Consider the following 22,462-nt stretch of genomic DNA (forward strand, 5'->3'; position numbering starts at 1 on the left):
AATGACAAGGCGTTGAAATGAAAAACTGTCTGTTTGTATTACCTGCTAAGACAGCAGGCTATTTATGTGCTCTTTAAAGGTATTTTTTAAAAAAAATGTTTCTTCTAGCTAGCACGTAAAATTTTTGTCGAAATTAAAAAGAAAGAAGCAGCCGCACTTAATTAATTACAAGTACGTGCTTCATTATGTCGAGTAGCCTTTTGCCCCGCCTCCCACCATGCCCCTTGCCTAATTGAGGAATAAATAAATTTCAAGCTGACCTACGTACCTTGGAGGCCGGCGTTAATGTTTGCGCACACACCTGCCTAACTTGGTTACCTTAGCACAAATTGGCCCTGGGGCCAGCGTGGTCGTGGCCATTCAGCAGAACGCACTCGAGGGAAACGCAGCGCCAATGGAAAACAAAGCAAACTTTGGAATTTTGCGCAATTGTTGCAGTTTTTCTTTTTCTTCTTTTTTTTTTTTTTAAGCCAACAATAAAAAATGGTCGCCAAGGCTGTCGCAACGAAAACTTTTGCAACACCGCATTCGATTCCCTCGATAAGCGAACAGCGTGGAAAGCGTAAAAAACGATTTTTGTTTAAGCACGGCTAAAAACTCTGCCATGCTCACAAATTCAAGCGTAGCAATGCCGCCGGAGTTGAGCACACTGCAAATACACCGGAGGCATCCAAAAACACGTCACTGACTGTGACTATTGACAGTTGCATGCGGCTCTGCAAGAGCTGCAGTGATGCCGGATAGCATAAAGAATATGCATAGATATAGCTAGAATGGGGCTAAATTAAACTAAAATTTTGGAAAATTGTATAACTTGTGTGCAGACAGCCACTTGTGCATTGCATATGCATAATAAGTAATTAGGCCATTAAACTTGATAAATAAATAAAAAAAATATTATATAAGCCTGTTGAACCTTGTAGTAAGATAGATATAAAATATTTTCTTTCTTTAAAGATTTTAGCAGCTGGCAAATTATGAATTTATTCTTCTCGAATTGTTTGTGCTCCGGCACTCAAAATCACAGAATCACAAATTTTACTTGTGCATTAGCTGGATGCATATTCAGAACAGAGTTTTCCATGAAATTGTTTGTGTCAGTTCAAGTTCTAGTTAAAGAAAGTAAAAATGTATGCATAACTTTGAGCTAAGCAAAAATAAAAAGGAAAACAAATATGAGAATACAGATGCAGATGCAGATGCAATATAATGCAGAAAAATGAAACATTAAATTGTTTGGTAAATATAAAAACTTTATATTGGAATTAAAGTTGATAATACGACATTATAAAAATTAAAAACTTTATTTAGGAATTAAATTGATAGTTCTATGGAAAACCTTATTTATTATTATTTATCCATCATAGAGTTCAAGCAACAACAATTTTTATTTTTTTATAGAGTTGAAGCTACTGCATTCCAAGTCAAGGCTTTATGTATTGAGTGCTATTTAAAAGTTAGGATAGATTATAAAAATTATATTTATAGTTAAGCTCCTATTTGGTCTAACAGCTATAAATGCCGCCCATCTAAATACCATGCGTTAGCTTTCAGCTCACACTGTCCCAGTTTCTATGTGTCTGGCTCATCTCTGGCTTTGTTTTCTTCCTCAGGCGATAGCAAGTGTTTGGAAAAAAATTTGGAAGCAACCACAATAACAACGCTGGGCAATGGCAGCTCACCGACAACAACAACGACACTAACGCTAGCCACGTCGCCGGCGGCAGCAACAGCAACGCCAACAACAAATGGCACAACAAATGGTCACATTCAGAGTCCGGCGAATGGCAGCACGCCGTCTCATGTGGGAGCCGCCGTACACAATGCGGATGCTGGCGGCAAGGAAATTAACTTTACCTTTCCCATTGACGATCGCGTTTGCACCATTGATGAGCTTGTATTGCCGCCAGCGCCGCCGCCGCCGGTCGTCGCCCAAATCCATCAGCATCCGAGCATGGGCAGTCTGATGTACAGCGTATCGCACTCGCCAAACAGCAGCTGTGCGACTGGAACAGCGACGGCGCGGGCTGCGGCATCGGCTGCCGCAACGGTCATTCCTCCTGGCGCGCCATCGCCGATGCCGATGCCAATGTCTGGACCCGCTGAATCTGTGGTTGTCGTGCTGCCACCACCGCCGCCGCAGCAGCAACAGCAGATGGGCAGCCTGGCCAGCCTGCGCGAGGTGCAGCAGCAGCTGGTGCATTTGAGCAGCACGCTCGAGCCGCTGGTCAGCGTTAACTGACCCAGGGGCTTGGCAGCAGCAGCAGCAGCAGCCTCGGCCTCAACCGCAGCATCAGCGGGTAAGTTTGCCAAGCAAACGATGAGCACGACACCGACGTAAGCCGCAGGAGAGTTGCCCGGTTGCATAGCCACAGCCATGGCCAGCGTGTGGCATGGTTGGCAGCTTTTGGCCGATCGGCAAACGGGTCGTATAATTAATGACAGTGCGCTGGGCATTGCTTTTTGGGGTCAAATTGAAGTAAAGTAATTAGGATTTGAGTTTGTAATTAAGTTCATTAATCATTGGCGCGCATGTGTTGCGCTCTCCCGCTCACTACCCCGGGCAAAAACAAATGCATGCCGAGTTTGACAGAGCCTTGCAACAATTTATTTAAAATAAGCATACATCAATTAAGATAATGGGAATTTAGGTAGTGTACAATTCATTTGGGCTCATTGAAATTTTCAAGCGTATTTTATCGCAAGCATTTTCATACATATATACTGCCATTTTCCGGTTAATGAAAACATTACGCATACGCAGCGTATTACCAGCGTTTCATTAAAATATTTGTAGTTTGGTTTTGATAATTATTTTTATAACATATAACTCTGCATCTGTGTGTATATAAAATTGTGGACAGCATTGTGCACACTAATAATAAAAAAAAAAACAATAAAAAATTAAATACACATTTCACATGTGATAAAATTAAATTTTGTATATATAAATTAAATAATGAAAAGAAGCTAAACGGAATTCCGTTTTAATAGAGAAAGGCAACTGAAAATAAATATTGTATATTTGGCGTAAGCGATTCAAAATTGGGAAGCCGCTGTTTTGTTAAGGTTAAAATTAAAAGAAAAATAAAAACAAAAGCTAAAATTAAATTATAATCTTAAGCCTAAGGTATATAAAATTAGCACGTAGCTAGTTCCATAGATTTTAAACACACATAAATTAAAATCATTTAAATATAAGTCATATAAAAATTAAATAATATTAATATAAAAAAAAAAAAAAACAATCATTTAAATGCTCACAACTCAAACCCAACCAGTCAACCCAAACGATTTTTTTTAATTTAACTAAACTTAAACAAAAAGAAAGCGGCAATTCTGTGCATTGTATTTAAACTTTTTTAACAGCCACTAAAATTGTATTTATGTTCAGCAACAAAACAGTTTAAGCACTAAATCAGTAATAAAGTGTGACAGTTTATGGAAAATACTAAATGGAAGAAAATAAAAATGAGATACCTTTAATTTATTGTAAAACAATTTTAACAGCTACGTGTCGCGCTTACCACAAACAAAACCCCAACGCGAATCGTTTAGAAAAATCAAATAAAAATAATATGAAAACCAAAAACCAAACCCAACAGCAGCAGCTAAACGAAGGGGACAATGCGTATCAGCGTTGCAATTTATTAAAAAAAAATGCGGCACTTGCATCGTTTTGCGGTTACTTGGGGCGTCGCCACTTGGCCGCACTTGCCGCCCATCATGCGCCATTGTGTGCATGTGAGTGTGTGTGTGTGTGTGTGTGTGTGTGTGAGTGAGAGTATGTGGCAAATAGAATTATGCTTGTAACATGTCGTGCAGCATGTGGAGATGCTGCTTCTGTTGGCAGAGCCCGCTGGTTTGTCCCAGAGTGTGAGACCACAACGGCCACCATTTAAGCTCAACGCAAATGAAAATTGCTTCCGTTTCCGTTTTGCGACACACTTCCGTCGCGGCTGGATTGCGGATTCGACATTTGGATTTGCTATTGTTGCTGATTGCGCTGTGAACGGGCTGCTTCCATATTTGGCTTTGATTTACTTGACAAGCACTCGCACTTGCACTCAAAAGATTCATTGATTCGCTTAGTTTATTGGGTATGGAAAAATGCTTTTATAACACAGCACGCAGCAAACATAAAGTTTCGCATTATGCTAGGTTGCAGCCATTTGTTTTGCCCAGCCATGAATCCAAACAGACACGATTTGCTCGCTCTCTTTCTATCTCTCTCTATCTCTCTCTCTCTCTCTCTCTCTCTGTTTATTTTCATTTCTGGCTTGTCCTGCAGCGCTCGAGTTTCTTTCTATTGCACTTGAGTGCCCGACAAGCATTTGAATTTATGCATGAATATAGAAGAAGGCATTGAATGGCGTTCAGTGTTTTGTTGCTGCATTTGCAAATGCATTCGAAATTGGTGTGGAGCATAGAGAGTTACAGGAGCAGCAGCAGCAGCAACACAAGCAGCAGCGGCAGCTACTCAAGTGCGGCTGCCTGGGACAATTCGGACGCTAGCGCATGCAAATGGAGCATGTGGCTCGAGTTCGCTTGAGATTGCACATCAATATTGGTGCACTTGACACTTGACGAGGTCCAAGCCCCGAATTGGCAGCAGTAGCCGGCATTCATTAACATGGGCTGCTTGAAAATTGCTTGGAAACTGAATTTAAAACCCAAACATAGCCCTTCAGCATCTGGAAATAACCCATACTCGGGCTGCACTTAATCTACTTACGTATGAGTACGTATAGACAAAAATTGCGCATACGCAGCGTGTTGCAGCCTGGTTTTGTGAGCACAAAATGTAAAAATTTTTACAACAGTCACTTACAAGCAATTGATGAAGACGCTGCCAACTTGTTTCCCATCTGCTGCCATCAATTGACTGGCAACTTGGAGCCAACGAGCCTTTGCCAGCAACTGCTGCTGCACCTTGTTCAGCTTTGTTCAGTGCTGTCAAGGATATAAAATCTACTCGAGCTGGCTGCTACTGTGCCAGGGATCTTTCTCTTTTTTTTTATTAGTTTTCGGTGCAACAGTTGTGGCTCGATGTGTAAATTTAATCAGTCAGCAGACTCAAGTATGCGTCAGTGCTGCAACAGAAGCTCCCACGCCATGCCCTGCCCAGCCCGCCCGCCTGCTGTATGGCTTGAATCCATGTTGGATGCACAAATTTTCAAATTTAATTAAATATATTGGCTTTCCGGTCGGTTAGGCAAGTATACTGCCAATTCACTTGAGCTACAATTTTAAATAATTGATTGTGATGCAATCTAGGATAAGGCAATGCCTTGTTGAGCGAGAATTTTAGTTTTAGAATATTATTTAAATAAACTTAAATTATTATGACTGAAGTTTCAATAGTTAGGCCGATAATGAAGTAGACTTCTCAGCTACAAATATTTAATTCAAATGTGTACAATCTTAGAATTCTGTCTGCTCTAAAAATCTTTCTGAAGGTGTGAGATAAAAAACACAAATCAGAATTTTTATTCCATCTCTTTTTTCATGTACATTTTATATTTTTTATTTTTATTCTGATCTTATATTATGTATAAGAATATTCGCAGAGTTCTATATGATAACGACTAAAATAGAGCGAGGTAGCTTAATTAGAGTTTAACTTGGTGCGAGTTTGATAAATTGGTGTTAGATGCAGCTATGTGTTTAAGATCCACTTATAAAAGTTCCTTTCAATTTGATTACAAAAAATCCTCTTAGAAACACACACATACACTTCAGTTTGTCAATCATACGATTGATTAATCGAAATATGTGTGCTAGAATTAGTTGACACAATTCATCGCTGCCTGGCTAAGATCCGTATTAGCCTTCCCTAGAACACTCAGCTGGGCAAATCAATCAAGCTGTCAACCTACTATTAACCCTTACATATTGCTGCATGACAAATCGCTTTTGACATGCCAAAAGGCATGACATACATTGTCTACACACACACTATTACAGCTACAGTCACAGCTACAGTTACAGCTACGGTTACAGCTCCTTAATGCCAGGACACGCATTTGTCAGCACTAATTGCTTTTCAAAGCATTTGCAAAACTTGCCCAACGCAAAAAAATAAGAAAACATACCAAAAAAACGAACAATGCTTGTTAGCATTTGCCTCCACAGCTAAGGAAAATATATGAAGAACTAGAAAGCAAAAATCTGCAATGCGAACCAAAAAAAAGAAGAAGAAAACAAGCAGAGTTAGGAAGTGATTTCATTTGAGCTTCGACAGATGTGGGATGCGGCATGCTGCAAGCACGCTGAGCTATGTCAAAACTTGATTTTTATTGGGACAGTCAGAAGCTGCATGCAGCTTAGGCTCCGCAAATATGAAATCAAAAATCCTTTTTGTGGCTTGCCCGCCTAGCTGGGACACGGCAAAGTGCAATGCAAAACTCTGCCACAAATATTGCGGCGCTGCACGTTGACAGTTGCCCCAAGGCGCGTCGCAGGAGGCGTCAGCCAAACTAAAGTGTGAAGAAAAAATTCGAGCTGAAAGGCTTTAGATGACTGATTGACTGTAAGCTGCCCTGTAAGCAAAAGAAATATACTAGAACACATATCTGTACTCGAACAAAAGACTATCTGTGCTTGTATCTTAAGTAAGTATTCGAATAATAGGAATGAGTCTGTATAAAGGTCTGAAACATTTGTTTACATATAATTATTAATTAATAATTCAAAGACTATCTGGCTACATTAGCCTATAATATTTTAAATCAAACAAAAAAATAGCAGAGAAAAGTTAACATGAAATCTTTTGATTTGGTATTCAATAATTTTGTATTTAATGGCAGCTCAAGCTCAATTGAACCTTTGATTAACGTACAGCATATGATCTGACATGCCCTATCAAAGCACAGATTTACGCATCTGCATTATATATACACATAAGATAACTCTTGCATACCCTTTATTGCCCATCTTTTGCAGGGTATCTTTATGGAAACCTCAAATGCCGCAGCTGCATTCAAAGCGTCTGAGGCTAAAATTTAGGCGTACATGCCTGAGCTCGACAATTGGTTAACAGTTAACAAGAAGGAGTGCTCTAGTCGGAAGTGCCCGACTAGGGGATACCCTAAACCTTCTTCAACCAATAACATTAAAAAAAAAATTTGCTTTCCTGATACCGGACTCGATCTCGCCATCCCATTCAAGCTCGTCACCGACTAACGACATAATTTCGAGAGACATATCTCCGCTGTTCTACAAACGACATACCTCCGCGCGATATTCTGTCTTTTTTAAAACCATTTTCAATGAGGCTCTGGATTTAAAAAGGGGAAGCTAAGTGCTCAAATTTCTTGATACATACACACATGCAAATGTTGGCTTTAAATTATAAATGTTGTTATTGGCTAAGTGAGCTGCTTATTTCGCTGCTAAATTGGCAGCAAAATATATATTTGTGCCGGCGCCAAAATCTCTCGCACCTAAAATGGCCCCCAGAGTGTAGTCAAAAAGTTTTCAAAATGCATAAATTTCTTCTTTTTTTTGGGCCAAGTTTTTGCGGCGGCTTTTGGTTTTCGGTTTTTCGGTTTTGGGTTTTTGGCAAACCAATTTCTGGCGACTGAAACGGTAAAAGTTTCAATCATATTTGGCCATTGTCATTTGTGTGCTAAGCTCGACACGTACCATCACGGTTATTACCTAAGCGCCGGACTAATTTGATGGCAGCTATGAAAACTTTTTGCACAACTTTCAACAATTCGGCCATAATCACAGTGCTAAAGACAATGCATAAATCTATGCAGCGGCACAGGCATAAATATCCAATATGAGGCCATATATATCAGGCAGCCAGAAGACCATGCCCAGCTTTTCCTGCGGCTGCTTAACGCCCCGGCACAGAAAAACAGCCCGGAGCATCATTTTTCGCATTTCCCGCTGCGTCTGCCTTCAGATTTATGATGAGACAAAGCCGCGCGCGTGTGTGACTCCATTAAATGTGTTAATAGGATAATGTCACCGTAGAAAAAAAATATAAAAACAACATAAATATAAATATGCCTTGCGTCTATTTTAAATATATTTTTTTGTGATGGGGCTCCCCGTGGTTAAAATGTAAATTTAAAAAGCCAAGTTAGTACCTTAAAGTTCAGCTAGTCCAAAAATATGGATTTAATGTGCAATGCAAAAACTGAAATTTATTTTGAAATTGATTTTATTTAAATTTCTTATCTTTGGCTCATGTTAACTCTAAAGGTTCTTTTTATTTTGAAAGAAATTCATAGCATAGTCGAAAGCCAAACTTAAAGCACCTTTTGAACTATCTTTTGAATAAGAGCTAAGTTATTTTGCTCTTTTAATATTTGTTTTTATTTGTTGGGCCTTAGGTCTAGTAATGTGTAATTATTTATTTAGCGTCTTAATCAGGCTTTTTTCTATATATCAATCTTAACAATCTAAAACAAATTGCAGTGTTAAAATTATTGTAGAGCGCATTGCTACGAGTCTCTATTTAATTATTATTCTTTTTTAATTATTTTTATATTCTTTTATAGTTGCAGAAGCCAGGAAATTGAGTCAATTTTAGATGGCGGTCGACAACATCGCATGTAAAAACGCATCCGGCTGCGCCCACAGCAGGCACTGGCATACAAACAAGTATGAGCCACACACCCACTCACACACACATACTAGAGTAGCAGCCAGGGGCAACCCTAAACACGTGCTGGCAGCCAAATAATGTAAGAACTTCAAGCTCCACAAATTCACATACTTACATATACATATATAGACATAACAATGAAGCACGCAGCTTTGTGTATTGAACATGTCATCGGCAAAATTGTGCCAAAAACCCGCCGCAAATACCATCAGCAGGTGAGCAGGGTAGCAGGTGAGCAGAGCTCTGGATAGAATAGGAGTGTGGGGTGAAGGCGGGAGGAGGGGCTTGGTCAATGCAGTTAGGCGGCGCACCTTGCTGCTTTTGTTGTGCATCAGCCAGTTTGACAATATTTCCGGTTATGGCCCAGCATCGTGCAACATGGCTTGCCACTTTTGGCAGTCCTTACTGCCTGACGTTAACCTTGCGCACCCCGCCCTCCCCTTTCCTGACCTACCCGCCGCCTGCTTGTCCTGGCTATACATCAATTTAACAAGCAAGCATGCACATGGGAAATTAGCTAGCTATAACAGTATTTTTGGGATGCAGCGACAAAACTGTGCTTGCAACACAACTGTGCCCCCTCTTCACACACACACACACACTGCAATAATAACGGCTAGCTTTGTGGTGTGCCCTCCACAAATTGTTGCACATAGTATCACGAACCGGTCCTTGGGCTTTGTAAGCAAAACATTTCTGCTTCTTTTAGCTAAATTTATGCAGAGTGCACGCAAAAATGTATCAAGTGCATGAAATACGAGCATGTGACAATATGTGGCATTGGGGTCAGCGATAAATTTGATATAGAGTCAACTGAGACATACGAGTCGAGTGCTTCCTAGAAAAGTCAACAAATAAAAAGGAAATCTGTCAACTATGAAAATAATAATACCATCTGCAAGGCCATCAAATACTTTAGGGAAGCCCAAAAAAATTGAATCAAATTCAAATTTTAAGATTTATATTTTTTTTGTTTATTAGTTTCACTTTGTTTTCAACATTGAACAATTAAATGATATAGATACAGAAGTTAAAATAGAAAAACTATATCTGCATTCTCTTATAATCTGCAAAGGTATTGAATCTTATATTTATTACACTTTTTCCATACATATAATATATTATTATATATTCTCAGATTATCCTCACGAAAAGTAATCCTTATAAAAGCTATAGGCTTAGGCATAAGCTATAAATATGAATGTTCTAATTTTAAGTCTTCCATTTAAATTAAGTAATTGTCAAGCTTAAAGGATTTTTCGACCCAATTTTTTGGTTCACACGCCCTATTCGCTTGTGTATGTGCAATTGAATTCGATTTGAGTATTTGCAGCTTAAAGTCAACTCATCAGCAGCGGCCACAGTCGCCGCCGCAGTCGCAGCAGAAGCAGCAGCAGCATCAGCAGCATCAGCAGCGGTTGAAGTTGCATGCATCAATGCAAATGTCAAAGCAATCATTGCATGACCATGACGCCAGCTGAAGGGCGTGGGACAGGGGGCGTGGCAGCTGCCTCAAACACCATTTGCAATCGAGTGGCGACAAGAAGAAGCCCAAGCCCAAGCCCAGGTCCAGGCCCGTGGCCATGTTGCATGACAGTAAACACCTGGCGGGCGAAGGGGATTGATTGCACGCACAAACACAGCTCCCAATACTGCATCCATGTATATTTGTATAATTGTGTGTGTGTGTGTTTTAGATATATAGAGAGATTTGTTCACCCACGATTAGTTGACGTTGGCGCACACAGTTTCCGCGCCATTTGCTGTCACTTCGCCAGTTTGCACATCGTCAGCCACGACGATGACGTCGTCGTTGCCGTCCGCCTCGTTCTTGTCCTCGTCCACGTTCTCGTCCTCGTCCTCGTCCTCGTCGTCGTCGTCGGCCATGCCAAGTTTGTTCATGCAGCACTTGAGCTTTTTTTTCTTTTTTCTAGACCCGCCTTGCCAGGAGGCTGCCTGTTTCCTTCGACTAATGGCAACTGGAAATGGAAGCGACTGCGACAACGTTGATTGCCGTTTGTTGGTGTTGCTTACCCCCCAAAATGTTGTTGTTACAAACTGTACCCATTGAAAATGGTTTAAAAAAGGAGGGTATATAGCAAATAGATAGTTGAAATGTATTTGTCAAGAGAAGGCTGCAAAACTACACATTCTTGGTAAGCATCAACAGCCGAGTCAATGTTATCAAAACTAAATGAGCTACATTCTTTAAATTTGGAATACATTTTTTCGGGCCACTATGCTGATCAAATTATCAATAACTTTTATTATGCGTAAATCGATAAAAACCTTTAATTGTTGAGCATATCTCGTTTCAAATACGAAACTTGGTACAAATTTTCTCGTATATTATAAACAAATCAGGATTATTTCCTTTTTAAATAACTTCCGTGTGCACCGCGATTTTAAGGTGATTTAAGTAGCCTTAACCCCTCATTTAGTTGCCATATTTAAGCCCAATGCCGAGCTGTTTAAAGGGTAGTTGCTTGTGGAGCACCCTTGACTAGCGCACCCCTACTTGTTCCAGTTGTTGTTGTTGCTGCCGCTGTTGACATTTGCGTTGGCGCCAATGTTGCCAATTTTTTGTTTGCCTTTCGCCTTCAATAAGACAAGAATTTCGATGTTTTTATTGTTGTTGTTGTTGTTTCGCTGCAATTTTACGTGCTGTTGGCCCTGATAATCGTAATACTATTGACAATGTTGATGTTCAATTTGGCCAACTGGCCCATAAATTTATGGCTACTTGCGCGCACGTGCTGTACATCAAGTTAACCGTTCGCTTAATGCCTGGCCTTAAACACGATGCCTCCTTGCAGCAGCTTGAGCTGCCACTATTTTAAGTTAAAAGCCGCCTAGGCTTCTATTGTTCTTGAATGCTTTGGCTAGCGCTTCAATTTGGCCGAGTAATTTTTCCAAAGACAATTGTGCTGGGGTCTCAAACCGAGCCCTGAGTTGAGGATGTGGCAATCTCATTGATTGCTCGACACAATTTGGCTTTCGCTTTTGTCTTGCAACAGGCAATTGAATTTCGCAAATTAGCAGCTGCAGTGCAAAATAGCTGTGGGTGGTTTTAATCCACTTGAGCTGCGATGCTCAGTTTCCATTTTCGGATATCCGTTGCTTAAACTGACTGGATGTGTGCAATTTAAAGGTAGCTATATAAGTCTTATATATATCTCTGATCTGTACTTAGTTAAGAACTATCTAAAAGATAGAAACGAGATATCTTTTTATTATTGTATGTACATAAATGTTTATTTCCATGTGCTCAACCAATTGCTTATTTTTCAATTACATTCCAATTCGTAATCTGACTTTTATTGAACTTTCACGCTTTCTGGCGATATCGGAACCAATCGAATTCTTTGCAAGAGGAATTCCGTTTAATAATAAAAAACAAGAAGTAAATATTTAATCAATTCAAAAACAATAATACAAAATTTACAGGTAATTCCAGCATTAGCTTTCTTCAAGGCCTTCTCCGCAACATTATCAGTGCAAGTTTCACCTGCTGACATTCCATTAACAATTTGAAACATTATGTCGCCTGTGGCGACACCCAGAAACGGATCCTGTTTGTCTCTGCTGCTGACATACGCCCCACAAGCGATTTCCTATTGTACCTAATCTAAAGCAGTATATACTATAGCATAACAGATTGGGTCCGTATTGCAGACTCGTACGAGTCAAACTAAACTCATCTTTAAGTGGCTTCTGTCTAATTTCTTAGACTCTAATATAAATACATTTAGTACAAGAACTAAAAGTTGACCGCAAATGAAGAGCTGCGCAAAGGATTGCCGGGCGAATGGAGAGAGTGGACAGTGACTCAGGCCAAGACACTTGGAGGCAGCATTTGCGCGCAAATAATTGAAGTTGGCTTTGTTGTTCCTGACGCTTTGTGGTTGTCGTTGACGGCACATGGCTTAAACTATGTGGGTACATGTACATACATATATATTTATATACGTGTGGGTATGAGTGTGTCTGCAATATTGTGAAGCAGGACTTGTGTGCCGGCTAAAAGCACTTGGGTGCGGTCTGTGGGCGCTTGGTTCTCTTAAACTTGATAGATTTTGAATGCTACCCAAAGCCGTATTGTAAACGCCTTAGCATATACGGAATAGTACTTTAAGATACTTATAGATAGCACTTATAAATCAATGGGCACTTGCCCATTATTCGTGCAGGTATTTACGCATTTCATGGCATATTGCATCAGCTGGTAATAGACAACAGCAAGACGATTATATCTGCGCCTCACTTTAGTTCAATCATATGCCAACTAAAGCATTTAAATGGGCGCTCGGACACGCCCATGTCTAACACAACCTACAAAATGTAAGTGCAAAAGTTTTGCTATTATTAAGAGCCTCATTGTCGGCTTTGTTGGACCCTGGCGACTGGGGCCCCTGCCCTACCATACATGCTAATGTTACGTGCCTGTATATAGAGGCACACACACACGCACATACACACACACCACACTACAACCACACAATAAGGCACAATATATTCAACACAACTTTGTTCATATTTTTAATGTCAGTAGAGAGCATAATAATTACGTTCATTGACTTTGCTAAGTAGCCAACTTTATGCTAATGTGATTTAGTTGCGCACAAGTTGCGAGAAAGGGAGAGAGGAGTTTGTCCAAAGTCTGGCATATTTTTACATATTTACATAATTGAGTGCAGTGGGAAATCATGTTCGAGATTCTACTTCATGTGGGCCAAAGTGTCTGTGCACATTTATGAAATGACTAAATTATTTAACAAACATAAGAGACTACAGTTTCAATTCCCTTTATGTGGTGGTTAATTGAAATAACTCAAAATGTATTTAGACTTTTTAATGTCAGCCTTTAATGTTATATTTTCTAGGACAGAATTTTAAAACTACAAACTGAATATTGGGTATTATTATTTTGTTTTATTTCTGCCGAAGACTTTGCTGAAGTCTTATAAACTTTAAGTACTATGCCAGACCATATAACAATATAATACGACTTCTGCTAGCCATTGTAATTATTGCTATTCTTTTCGGAATGCTATCTTGTTTTTTCAATAGATAAATGGACTTTAATATAAATTTACCTATTTATTTTTAAATTAAATTGAGACGTAAGTAGAATTAAAAATATTAAATACAAAAAACATTTCCGTTTTAATTGCAGGAAGATCGCAAGATTCTCTTCAAGCATTCCTTAGCTAGAAAAACCACATGACGTATTTATTTTTAATTTTGCAAATTAGCTGCCACTTGTTAACAATTTAATTAGTTCGCATTACGGCCCAGTTCCTATTTGTAATAACTGTTCCATGCGTCATGCACCATACCATAAGAAAACAAAAATAAACTAAAAATAAAACAAGAAACGCAATCAAAACAGAAGGCAACGTTGCACGCACGCTTTGTATTGATTTTGTTAAGCTAGCTATTTTTGCGTTGCTAATACGCCGTGTTGTACGCGTATTATTTCGTAGCCAGCCATCGATTGTTTTCGGGGCAGCAGCAATGTCAATATCAAAGCCAAAGCCAGCGCGGGAAGCCATATTAAAGCAGCGCCAGCAAATTGTTTAGATTGTAGAAAAGATGCAACAACGCGAGCTAATTGAATTTGCAGCGGTGCTGAGAATGCCAGGTATAAATGACGGATTGTCGCTGGCCGCTAATTGAAAACGACGCGAACAACGCAACGCGGCGTAGCTCGAAATATTTAACAACAACATTAAACTAGAACGGCTACCGCGAAGCATTAAAGTAGAATTTCATTTTTTTTTTGGATTGGATAACGAAAAGTAAAAACTCCGCAGCAAAATGGTTGTAAACTTCAAAGTTTTTAAGAAATGTGCACCGAACAACATGATCACGCTCTATATGAATAGGCGTGAATTTGTGGATTCGGTGACGCAAGTGGAGCCGATCGGTAGGTGGTCATCAACAAGGCAAATAATGGAATATTTGTGCAACGATAGTTAGGATTGTCAACATAGACTTGGAATATAGCAAGATCAGAGAATTAGTTAATAATTATTATTATCGCAAGAATAGATCAATAAATCATGTTTGGTTCCCAGTTACGCATAGATTGTTTTTTAATTATATTAATTTCTAAGGAGGCTTGGATTGAAACTTTCGGATATAAAAATGGAATATACTTGTTAATAGTCCAGTATTTGATAAATAAGTGTATTTATTATAAGCGGCAGGCACATGTTGTATAAAATAAAGAGGTACCTAATGCAATTATTAAATATTAAGAACAATCTAATTTAATCAGTATTATGATGTGATATTATGTTTAAGCCAGGGACTCTAGACGATATAAAACTTATATTATCTACCAGACTTTCCACTTTGCAGACATCGTAATAAACCGTATATATGAGACCATATATTTTGCCCCGAATGATAGCCAACTCCTTTGGTACATTCATGACATAATCAGTTGATCTGCTTGGGCTTTAATTAAATTACGCCGTAATTTATGCAATGGACAGCAGCTGTAACAGCCGCAAAGCTGCTTATTAGTTACGTGTTAAATGACCGACCGTGGAATATGGGCGAAAGACGTGTCTAGGCGTGACCGTGATTGTAACTGTGTTAAATCTGGCCCAATTAATTTCGTTCGCCAATTTGCAGATGGCATCATTGTGCTGGATGATGAGTACGTGCGTCAGAATCGCAAGATCTTCGTGCAGCTCGTGTGCAACTTTCGCTATGGACGCGAAGATGATGAAATGATTGGATTGCGTTTCCAGAAGGAGCTGACGCTTGTCTCGCAGCAGGTGTGCCCGCCGCAGAAGCAGGACATACAGCTGACAAAGATGCAGGAGCGTCTGCTTAAGAAACTGGGCTCCAATGCATTCCCCTTTGTCATGCAAATGCCCAACAGCTCACCGGCCTCGGTGGTGCTGCAGCAGAAGGCGAGCGATGAGAGCCAGCCCTGCGGTGTGCAATACTTTGTGAAGATCTTTACGGGCGAGAACGATTGCGATCGTTCGCATAGGCGCAGCACCATTAACCTGGGCATACGCAAGGTGCAGTATGCACCCACCAAGCAGGGCATGCAGCCCTGCACGGTGGTGCGCAAGGACTTTCTGTTGTCGCCCGGAGAGCTGGAGCTGGAGGTGACACTGGACAAGCAGCTGTATCATCATGGCGAGAAGATATCGGTCAACATTTGTGTGCGCAATAACTCGAACAAGGTTGTGAAGAAGGTCAAGGCAATGGTGCAGCAGGGCGTCGATGTGGTGCTCTTCCAGAATGGCCAATTCCGCAATACGATTGCCCATATGGAGACCAGCGAGGGCTGTCCACTGAACCCCGGCTCCAGCCTGCAAAAGGTCATATATCTGGTGCCCACACTGGTGGCTAATTGTGATCGGGCTGGCATTGCCGTTGAGGGCGATATCAAGCGCAAGGATACAGCACTGGCCTCGACCACGCTGTAAGTAACCCTTCCCATACCCATAAGAAAGCTGACTAAACTTAAATTTTGCTTCCACAGCATTGCCAGTCAGGATGCTCGTGATGCCTTCGGCATAATTGTTTCCTATGCGGTTAAGGTAAAGCTCTTTCTGGGCGCCCTGGGCGGCGAGCTGTGCGCTGAGCTACCCTTCATACTCATGCACCCTAAGGTATGACCCAGCCTCTTAACTAAGTCCTGATAATACTGCTAAAGCCTATTTTCTCGTCTTCTTGTACAGCCCAGCCGCAAGGCACAGTTGGAAGCTGAGGCATCCATTGAGGCCTAAACATGCAGCTACCTCAACTTAGTTGAATACAAAGTGCATATATTTATATAGAAATGTTTAATCAAAGTGTTATATAATATTAACAACAATCCAAAGCTGATGTTGCTGAAATGTTCTGAACTGCAGTCGTCGTAACTTTTCTTACCTAACAAATCTATTCGCAATATATGTGTGTATGTGTATTATAAACGCTATAAATGCAACTTATATTTTATGCTATAATTGAATTGAATATTCTTAAAAAAATAAAAAAAAATTGCCTGACAAACAAATGGCTTTAATAACACTACCAAACAATAGTTTCGATCCCAAGCAGCTAATATTTCTTTTGTTATTATAGAACAGTTAAGTATAACAGCTTTTAAAATATTGTCACTTTTACACTTAACTATTACTCAAAACTTTACCACTTAACTGATATACTGAACTGTTATACTTCAGTGTTCAACTTGTCTTTTACAAAGTAACAATTGGCTTTAATACTTAATGGTTAAACTTGACTGTTATAAAAGACAAGAACATTTGACTGTTTTACCTGACTATTATACTGCACATTACGTAAGGATCAGTACTATCAATTGGCAGTCAAGAAATTAAAATCTAAATTTTGACCCAACTCGACGAAAAAGCGTAAAAAAGTGTAACAATCACGTTTTTTCTAAAAATCGGAGTTGGTTCGAAAACCGAAACTTTTTTGATAATTTTTATTAAATTTCTCGGCTATACCTTTTTGATTTCGTAGGGATCCCTACTATCAATTGGCATTCACACATTTTCAAAATCGATGGGTTAAAAAAAGTGGTTGACCAAAAACCGATTCGTTTGTAAAGTAACCCTTTTTTGATGATTTTTTGGAATATCTCGGCCAAATAGTGTCCAATTTGGGAATTTTATACCATTTTGGACTCGTTAGGATCAGTACTATCAATTGGCATCAACCTTTTTTGATGATTTTTTGGAATATCTCGGCAAAATAATGTCCAATTTGGGAATTTTATACCATTTTGGACTCGTAAGGATCAGTACTATCGATTGGCATCAAAAAAAATAAAAATCTGAATTTTGACCAAAATCAGCAAAATGGCAAGGGGTTACATCACGTTTTTTGTCAAATTCGGGGTCGGTTCGAAAATCGTAACTTTCTGGATGATATTTTTTTAATATCTCGGTTAAATAACATCTTATTTTGAAATGTGATACCTTTCTGAATTCGTAGGGATCCCTACTATCAATTGGCATTCACACATTTTCAAAATCGATGGGTTAAAAAAAGTGGTTGACCAAAAACCGATTCGTTTGTAAAGTCAACCTTTTTTGATGATTTTTTGGAATATCTCGGCCAAATAATGTCCAATTTGGGAATTTTATACCATTTTGGACTCGTAAGGATCAGTACTATCGATTGGCATCAAAAAAATAAAAATCTGAATTTTGACCAAAATTAGCAAAATGGCAAGGGGTTACATCACGTTTTTTGTCAAATTCGGGGTCGGTTCGAAAATCTAAACTTTTTTGATGATTTTTATTGAATATCTCGGGTAAATACTGTAAGATTTTGAAATGTGATACCTTTTTGAATTCGTAGGGATCCCTACTATCAAGTGGCATTCAAGCAATTCAAAAATCGATGGGTTAAAAAAAGTGGTTGACCAAAAACCGATTTGTTTGTAAAGTCAACCTTTTTTAATGATTTTTTGGAATATCTCGGCCAAATAATGTTAGATTTGGAAATTTTATACCATTTTGGACTCGTAAGGATCAGTACTATCGATTGGCATCAAAAAAATAAAAATCTGAATTTTGACCAAAATCAGCAAAATGGCAAGGGGTTACATCACGTTTTTTGTCAAATTCGGGGTCGGTTCGAAAATCTAAACTTTTTTGATGATTTTTATTGAATATCTCGGGTAAATACTGTAAGATTTTGAAATGTGATACCTTTTTGAATTCGTAGGGATCCCTACTATCAAGTGGCATTCAAGCAATTCAAAAATCGATGGGTTAAAAAAAGTGGTTGACCAAAAACCGATTTGTTTGTAAAGTCAACCTTTTTTAATGATTTTTTGGAATATCTCGGCCAAATAATGTTAGATTTGGAAATTTTATACCATTTTGGACTCGTAAGGATCAGTACTATCGATTGGCATCAAAAAAATAAAAATCTGAATTTTGACCAAAATCAGCAAAATGGCAAGGGGTTACATCACGTTTTTTGTCAAATTCGGGGTCGGTTCGAAAATCGTAACTTTCTGGATGATATTTTTTTAATATCTCGGTTAAATAACGTCTTATTTTGAAATGTGATACCTTTCTGAATTCGTAGGGATCCCTACTATCAATTGGCATTCACACATTTTCAAAATCGATGGGTTAAAAAAAGTGGTTGACCAAAAACCGATTCGTTTGTAAAGTCAACCTTTTTTGATGATTTTTTGGAATATCTCGGCCAAATAATGTCCAATTTGGGAATTTTATACCATTTTGGACTCGTAAGGATCAGTACTATCGATTGGCATCAAAAAAATAAAAATCTGAATTTTGACCAAAATTAGCAAAATGGCAAGGGGTTACATCACGTTTTTTGTCAAATTCGGGGTCGGTTCGAAAATCGAAACTTTTTTGATGATTTTTATTGAATATCTCGGGTAAATACGTCAGATTTTGAAATGTGATACCTTTTTGAATTCGTAGGGATCCCTACTATCAATTGGCATTCAAACAATTTAAAAATCGATGGGTTAAAAAAAGTGGTTGACCAAAAACCGATTTGTTTGTAAAGTCAACCTTTTTTAATGATTTTTTGGAATATCTCGGCCAAATAATGTTCGATTTGGAAATTTTATACCATTTTGGACTCGTAAGGATCAGTACTATCGATTGGCATCAAAAAAATAAAAATCTGAATTTTGACCAAAATCAGCAAAATGGCAAGGGGTTACATCACGTTTTTTCTCAAAATCGGGGTCGGTTCGAAAATCGTAACTTTTTGGATGATATTTTTTTAATATCTCGGTTAAATAACGTCTTATTTTGAAATGTGATACCTTTTTGAATTCGTAGGGATCCCTACTATCAATTGGCATTCACACATTTTCAAAATCGATGGGTTAAAAAAAGTGGTTGACCAAAAACCGATTCGTTTGTAAAGTCAACCTTTTTTGATGATTTTTTGGAATATCTCGGCCAAATAATGTCCAATTTGGGAATTTTATACCATTTTGGACTCGTAAGGATCAGTACTATCGATTGGCATCAAAAAAATAAAAATCTGAATTTTGACCAAAATCAGCAAAATGGCAAGGGGTTACATCACGTTTTTTGTCAAATTCGGGGTCGGTTCGAAAATCGAAACTTTTTTGATGATTTTTATTGAATATCTCGGGTAAATACTGTAAGATTTTGAAATGTGATACCTTTTTGAATTCGTAGGGATCCCTACTATCAATTTGCATTCAAACATTTTAAAAATCGATGGGTTAAAAAAAGTGGTTGACCAAAAACCGATTTGTTTGTAAAGTCAACCTTTTTTAATGATTTTTTGGAATATCTCGGCCAAATAATGTTCGATTTGGAAATTTTATACCATTTTGGACTCGTAAGGATCAGTACTATCGATTGGCATCAAAAAAATAAAAATCTGAATTTTGACCAAAATCAGCAAAATGGCAAGGGGTTACATCACGTTTTTTCTCAAAATCGGGGTCGGTTCGAAAATCGTAACTTTTTGGATGATATTTTTTGAATATCTCGGTTAAATAACGTCTTATTTTGAAATGTGATACCTTTTTGAATTCGTAGGGATCCCTACTATCAATTTGCATTCAAACAATTCAAAAATCGATGGGTTAAAAAAAGTGGTTGACCAAAAACCGATTTGTTTGTAAAGTCAACCTTTTTTGATGATTTTTTGGAATATCTCGGCCAAATAATGTCCAATTTGGGAATTTTATACCATTTTGGACTCGTAAGGATCAGTACTATCGATTGGCATCAAAAAAATAAAAATCTGAATTTTGACCAAAATCAGCAAAATGGCAAGGGGTTACATCACGTTTTTTCTCAAATTCGGGGTCGGTTCGAAAATCGAAACTTTTTTGATGATTTTTATTGAATATCTCGGTTAAATACTGTAAGATTTTGAAATGTGATACCTTTTTGAATTCGTAGGGATCCCTACTATCAATTGGCATTCAAACAATTTAAAAATCGATGGGTTAAAAAAAGTGGTTGACCAAAAACCGATTTGTTTGTAAAGTCAACCTTTTTTGATGATTTTTTGGAATATCTCGGCCAAATAATGTTCGATTTGGGAATTTTATACCATTTTGGACTCGTAAGGATCAGTACTATCGATTGGCATCAAAAAAATAAAAATCTGAATTTTGACCAAAATCAGCAAAATGGCAAGGGGTTACATCACGTTTTTTCTCAAATTCGGGGTCGGTTCGAAAATCGAAACTTTTTTGATGATTTTTATTGAATATCTCGGTTAAATAACGTCTTATTTTGAAATGTGATACCTTTTTGAATTCGTAGGGATCCCTACTATCAATTGGCATTCAAACAATTCAAAAATCGATGGGTTAAAAAAAGTGGTTGACCAAAAACCGATTCGTTTGTAAAGTCAACCTTTTTTGATGATTTTTTGGAATATCTCGGCCAAATAATGTCCAATTTGGGAATTTTATACCATTTTGGACTCGTAAGGATCAGTACTATCGATTGGCATCAAAAAAATAAAAATCTGAATTTTGACCAAAATCAGCAAAATGGCAAGGGGTTACATCACGTTTTTTCTCAAAATCGGGGTCGGTTCGAAAATCGTAACTTTTTGGATGATATTTTTTGAATATCTCGGTTAAATAACGTCTTATTTTGAAATGTGATACCTTTTTGAATTCGTAGGGATCCCTACTATCAATTGGCATTCAAACAATTCAAAAATCGATGGGTTAAAAAAAGTGGTTGACCAAAAACCGATTCGTTTGTAAAGTCAACCTTTTTTGATGATTTTTTGGAATATCTCGGCCAAATAATGTCCAATTTGGGAATTTTATACCATTTTGGACTCGTAAGGATCAGTACTATCGATTGGCATCAAAAAAATAAAAATCTGAATTTTGACCAAAATCAGCAAAATGGCAAGGGGTTACATCACGTTTTTTCTCAAATTCGGGGTCGGTTCGAAAATCGAAACTTTTTTGATGATTTTTATTGAATATCTCGGGTAAATACTGTAAGATTTTGAAATGTGATACCTTTTTGAATTCGTAGGGATCCCTACTATCAATTGGCATTCAAACAATTTCAAAAATCGATGGGTTAAAAAAAGTGGTTGACCAAAAACCGATTTGTTTGTAAAGTCAACCTTTTTTGATGATTTTTTGGAATATCTCGGCCAAATAATGTTCGATTTGGGAATTTTATACCATTTTGGACTCGTAAGGATCAGTACTATCGATTGGCATCAAAAAAATAAAAATCTGAATTTTGACCAAAATCAGCAAAATGGCAAGGGGTTACATCACGTTTTTTGTCAAATTCGGGGTCGGTTCGAAAATCGAAACTTTTTTGATGATTTTTATTGAATATCTCGGGTAAATAACGTAAGATTTTGAAATGTGATACCTTTTTGAATTCGTAGGGATCCCTACTATCAATTGGCATTCAAACAATTCAAAAATCGATGGGTTAAAAAAAGTGGTTGACCAAAAACCGATTTGTTTGTAAAGTCAACCTTTTTTGATGATTTTTTGGAATATCTCGGCCAAATAATGTCCAATTTGGGAATTTTATACCATTTTGGACTCGTAAGGATCAGTACTATCGATTGGCATCAAAAAAATAAAAATCTGAATTTTGACCAAAATCAGCAAAATGGCAAGGGGTTACATCACGTTTTTTCTCAAAATCGGGGTCGGTTCGAAAATCGTAACTTTTTGGATGATATTTTTTTAATATCTCGGTTAAATAACGTCTTATTTTGAAATGTGATACCTTTTTGAATTCGTAGGGATCCCTACTATCAATTTGCATTCAAACAATTCAAAAATCGATGGGTTAAAAAAAGTGGTTGACC

At 38.1% G+C, this 22,462-nt stretch overlaps 2 protein-coding genes across 2 annotated transcripts in view; both read left to right on the top strand.

Annotated features, from left to right (window-relative positions):
• rdo (reduced ocelli) overlaps positions 1 to 3,527 on the top strand; it is a 62,135-nt gene extending 58,608 nt beyond the window's left edge. Inside the window, exon 15 of the mRNA XM_064690724.1 lies at positions 1,614 to 3,527. Within this exon, the coding sequence (XP_064546794.1) occupies positions 1,614 to 2,242 (629 nt within the window). The 3' untranslated portion in view covers positions 2,243 to 3,527. The remainder of the gene's footprint in view (positions 1 to 1,613) is intronic.
• Positions 3,528 to 14,317: 10,790 nt separating this feature from the next.
• Arr1 (arrestin 1) lies at positions 14,318 to 16,655 on the top strand. The gene is made up of 4 exons (XM_064690721.1): positions 14,318 to 14,552; positions 15,269 to 16,076; positions 16,137 to 16,266; positions 16,336 to 16,655. The coding sequence occupies exons 1-4, from the start codon at positions 14,444 to 14,446 to the stop codon at positions 16,381 to 16,383; spliced, it is 1,095 nt and encodes a 364-aa protein (XP_064546791.1). The 5' UTR covers positions 14,318 to 14,443; the 3' UTR covers positions 16,384 to 16,655.
• The last annotated feature ends 5,807 nt before the right edge of the window (positions 16,656 to 22,462 follow it).

This window comes from Drosophila montana, unplaced genomic scaffold, assembly GCF_035044405.1.
Source record: "Drosophila montana isolate Dmon_TW-CO22-7 unplaced genomic scaffold, ASM3504440v1 contig_3282_1, whole genome shotgun sequence".
NCBI lineage: Eukaryota > Metazoa > Arthropoda > Insecta > Diptera > Drosophilidae > Drosophila > Drosophila montana.

Coding starts and splice junctions, on each gene's coding strand:
- Arr1 (XM_064690721.1), top strand. CDS start 14,444: ATGGTTGTAAACTTCAAAGTTTTTAAGAAATGTGCACCGAACAACATG. Junction 14,553..15,268: donor GACGCAAGTGGAGCCGATCG/GTAGGTGGTCAT, acceptor GCCAATTTGCAG/ATGGCATCATTGTGCTGGAT. Junction 16,077..16,136: donor GCACTGGCCTCGACCACGCT/GTAAGTAACCCT, acceptor TTGCTTCCACAG/CATTGCCAGTCAGGATGCTC.